At 56.4% G+C, this 4,592-nt stretch overlaps 1 protein-coding gene across 1 annotated transcript; it reads left to right on the forward strand.

Moving 5' to 3' along the window:
- Nucleotides 1-3,066: 3,066 nt before the first annotated feature.
- ASPRV1 (aspartic peptidase, retroviral-like 1) lies at nucleotides 3,067-4,161 on the forward strand. The gene is given in 3 exon segments (XM_010845297.1): nucleotides 3,067-3,159; nucleotides 3,161-3,198; nucleotides 3,200-4,161. Coding segments are annotated over 3 exon segments (1,011 nt in total). The 3' UTR covers nucleotides 4,080-4,161.
- Nucleotides 4,162-4,592: the final 431 nt, after the last annotated feature.

Here is a 4,592-nt window from a genome sequence, read left to right on the forward strand (position 1 = left end):
GACCCCTAGGGCTGGGGAGGGATGAAATGGCAAAGGGGAGGCAGGGAGTGGGGCCAGCAGAGCTCAGAGCCCCAAAATCTCAATGAGGGGTGTGGAGGGTGGGGACCCTGTAAACCCTTCCTGTTTAACCTCCTCTTGGGATGTGCCTGCCTCCAAGCACACTTTGGAGATGCCAATGGGTAATAATGAGGGTGTTCCCACCCCAATACCTATATTTATCAATAATTAACCACGATTTCCTGGGTCCTGGGAGGAGGCAGTGGCACCTGGCCTGGCCTGGCTGGGCTACGCATCAGTTCAACACTGACACGGCAAACCCAAGGTTCCTGAGTGGTTCTGAGGTGTTCCAGGGATGGGCCTCTCCCAAGGCTGAAGGGAGCTGGAGAACTGAGGTCACTATTTTCCTGATCTTCACGAGAGAACCTCCCTAATCCAACCCTTGCCAGCTCGCCTAATAACCATGAGGTCCCCTGTGTGCTTCTGTCTTGGGGACCCCAGGTGGGACTGTGTGGACAGCTAACCTAGAGGGGTTCGCTGAGGAGGCCCTCAGGTCCAAGGACCCAGAAGAATAAGGGCTGTGGGGGAGCGTGAGGCAAGGGGGGCTGGAGAGGGGACTTGGGCACAAGTGGTTGGGCAGGAGTGGAGATGCTAGAAGCTTGTTAATCACTGGCTGTGGTGCTTTGCCTGCCCCAGAGAGAGTGACCAAGGTCTGCAGGCAGGAATGTGATGACAAGCTGGCTTTCCAGAAAAAGGGGGGCTTGATTTAGAATTTGCCAATTTCTGTGGTATAAATGCTCCCACCAAGTCTGGTTTCAAGCTGCCAGTTGGTTTAAGACTAACTCAGAAAATTCTCAAATATTTAGCCATCAGCTCTCATTGCCCACTAGATCACTGCCCCCTTCAGAGGCCATCAACAGCAAAGCCCAGGACCTAGCCGGATGCCTCTCTGAGCCCAACACACCTGCTTCCCTGCCTTTATTTGCAAAATGCCGTTACATGCACTGGGCAACTTGGGCCTGAGACAAGCCATTTAGCCATTCAAGCTCCTTGTTTTTCAGAATGGTGGAGTATGGCAGCTGGTCTGTCCTGCAGGTTGTCCCGATGCTCACTGGGGGGATAGACATTGAATGACTTGGCCAAAGTGTACACCAAACCCAATCAAGTGAGGACCATGACCCAGGTCCTGAAAGGCCACAGTCGGGGCATCCAGCCGTCCTAGTTGCTAGTTGAGAAGCCACCTTATTTCTTACTTCCCTCGGTCACATGCCAGCCTCCTAACTCATTCCCACTTCCAGGGGACCAAGGGTTCAAGGTGATGAATACCAGGGAGCCACTAAGTCAGTACCTGGGCCACAGAACAATGCCCATTCCAGGGACTGGGAGTCTATCCACAAACATCCACTTGCAGAAGGGGCTTCCTGGTCTTGTGGGTGCAGGGCCGTTTCTCTGGGTGCAGGTTTTGCATTGTGCAATCCTCTAGGAGACCCACCTGCCCAGTGACTCCACTTCCCCCTCCTCTGGGTTTCTGGAATGGCACGATGGCCCCACCTCAGCCAGGCAGCTGTGATGAGAGGTGTTGACCCAGCTGCCTCTGTGCTGGCTCACTGTGTCAGGTGTGAGGGGCTGACACAGCCACAGGGGCTAAGGGTCTTCTGGCATAGTCAGAGGCCCTGGGGCCAACCAGGGACTGGACCCAGGACTGAAGCCAGGGTCCTCTGGAATTCAACCAGGTACCACGTGATCAGTGGGACAGGGAGTTGGTGAGAGACAGGCTCTGGGCCAGGAAAAACAGCCCAGAGCCACAGGTGTGCTGCTGGTTCTTGCTCCTCTCCTGTCTTCATCTCTCCTGTTTGGTGACAGCACTCAGCAGGCTTGGAGCCCAGGAAAGAGCACCTACTTGTCCCAGAGTCAGTTTCTACTGGGCCTGGAGGCAGTCGTACATGGGCAGGACACAGACTTATGAATGAACCACACAGCACACTGCCATGGTTGTCACCTGGGAGTGGGCACAGAGTAGAGGGCTCTGTGGAGGGGTGGCATTTAAACAGGGTCATCAATGTGGGCCCCCCAGTAGCCCCAGTCACCCTGCACAAACCCAAGTCAGACTCCAGCCATGAACTCCCAGATCTGTCTTCTGGGTATCCATGGGGTGCCCTGGGACGGCTCTCCACCCTCCCACCCCCAAGCCCCGCAGGAGGTCCCACAGCCAGCCTCCTCCATCTAAAGCCATCCAGACTCTCACTGCTGGCTCTGCCAATACAGTGGGTGCTTCCCCCTCTTGGAATAAAAAGGAGTGGAATTCTCTTGCTGCTCTTTCCATAAATGCCCAGATGAAGAGGTGGTCTGAAGAACCTGGGGAACAGACTCTTACAAAGGTTTCTGGAAGGTGAGAGGGGAGAAGCCGAGGAGGGGGCCTGCCCAGAGCTAGAGTCAGAGCCTGACTCCAGGTTCTGGCACTCACTCCCAGAAGGCAGAATGACTCTGAATTAGGTGTGATCAACCAGGGAAAACTACTGTAGCAATTGCATTCATGGAAAATGTGTGCATGTGTTCCCTCATTTAAAGAAACTATTTATGGGCATTCTTGATCCTGGGGACTCTCCTCCATCTCTCCAGAGAATCTTATGGGATTCTGTACTTGGTTCAGAGCTCATGAGAAACACCCAGCCCCTCACTTCAATCAGAGCAGAAACATAGTAAATGTAAGCTCCTTCCCCTTAACCACTCAAAGGGGGTCACACGAGGCTGAGGGCAAAGGGGCCTCCCCAGTTTAGAAGCTGATGGTCCCTGGTCCCTGCCTCTGGTCCCTGACTCCACCTTCCTTTAGCTGATGACAAACACCTGGATGTCGTAACGTCGTCCTGTCCTCATCTGTGATTCTGGGACACAGGCTCGGGAGGGTACCTGAGGAGGCCCCCTCTGACCCAGGCTGGCCTTCGTGGGCTGCCCGCGGCCTGTCCCGTTGATGGATGCAGAAGGGCGGGGCACTGATCCTGCCCGTCGAACAGGATGCTGGAGGAAGGGGGAGTGGGAGGAGCAGGGGCGGAGCTCCCAGAACAAAGGCGAATGGGGAGCCGTGGGGGGCCCAGGCTGGGTATCAAAAAGGCTCTGCAGCGTGAGCAGGCCACAGCTCTGCGCCCAGCAGTTCATCAGACAGCCTTCGCCTGGTCCCTCCAGCCTGCCAACAGCCGGCACCCAGAAACAGTCTGCTTAGAGAAGCCTTGTTCTCCAGCGTGATTGCGCTGACACTGCTCTGTGGCTTTCTCTACCTGCTGTGGGTTGTTGCTGCAGTTCCAGAAGGGAGCAGAGGGATGGCCGGGAGCGGAGTCAGGAGCCAGGAGCGAGCCTTCGTCCCAGAGCCTTTCGATGGAGCCAGTGTGGCCCCACACCTCTGGCTGCATCGCTTTGAGGTCATCAACCACCTCAACCACTGGGACCACATCACCAAGCTGAGGTTCCTGAAAGAGTCCCTCAGGGGAGACGCCCTGGGGGCCTTCAATGGTCTCAGTCCCGAGGACCAGGGAAACTACGAGGCTGTGAAAGAGACCCTCCTGAAGACCTTCGGGGGGCCCGAGGCTGCCCACAGCCATCTGCCCAAGGAGATCGTCTTTGCCAACAGCATGGGTAAGGGCTACTACCTCAAGGGGAAAATTGGCAAAGTGCCCGTGAGGTTCCTGGTGGACTCTGGGGCCCAGGTCTCCGTGGTCCACCCGAGCTTGTGGGAGGAGGTCACCGATGGCGACCTGGATACACTGCGGCCCTTTGAGAATGTGGTGAAAGTGGCCAACGGGGCCGAAATGAAGATCTTGGGCGTCTGGGATACAGTGGTGTCCCTGGGCAAGCTGAAGCTGAAGGCAGCCTTCCTAGTGGCCAACGCGAGTGCAGAGGAAGCCATCATTGGGACCGACGTGCTCCAGGATCACAACGCAGTCCTGGACTTCGAGCATCGCACTTGCACACTTAAAGGGAGGAAGTTCCGCCTTCTGCCGGTGGGAGGGTCCCTGGAAGATGAGTTCGACCTGGAGCTCATAGAGGAGGAGCCCTCCTCAGAGGAGGGGGGGCAGCAACTCTCTTGTTGAGAAGCCCCCTTTGCCTCATCCCTCAGATATTGGCGGGAGGACCCACTGTGGTGGAGGGGACAGGCACGTCTCCTCAGGGGGTCACTGGACTTGGCCAACCCTCTGAAACCAACTGCCCCCCTCATGCCCCCCTCCCTTTTCTTTCTCCCCTCCCCACTCCTCCCTCTGCTGCTGCTGAGTCGCTTTAGTCGTGTCCAACTCTGTGCGACACCATGGACTGCAGCCTACCAGGCTTCTCCGTCCCTGGGATTCTCCAGGCAAGAACACTGGAGTGGGTTGCCATTTCCTTCTCCAACTGCAGGGGCCTTTATCTGCCCTGGTTAGGGGAAGCTTCCATTGGAAAAGGAACAGGTGAGGAGAGTAGGTTGGCTGTCTCAGAGGGGAGAGGTCCTTGTGATTGTCACACTGCTGTTGGTGGCCAAGACTTGGCGGCTAGAAGAAGGTTCCAAAAAGGCTACAATGATGGTCTTTGAGAGAGGACTGGGGGACCCCTTCCCTGGAGATGTGGCTCGA

This window comes from Bison bison, unplaced genomic scaffold, assembly GCF_000754665.1.
Source record: "Bison bison bison isolate TAMUID 2011002044 unplaced genomic scaffold, Bison_UMD1.0 scf7180017864215, whole genome shotgun sequence".
Classification (NCBI taxonomy): domain Eukaryota; kingdom Metazoa; phylum Chordata; class Mammalia; order Artiodactyla; family Bovidae; genus Bison; species Bison bison.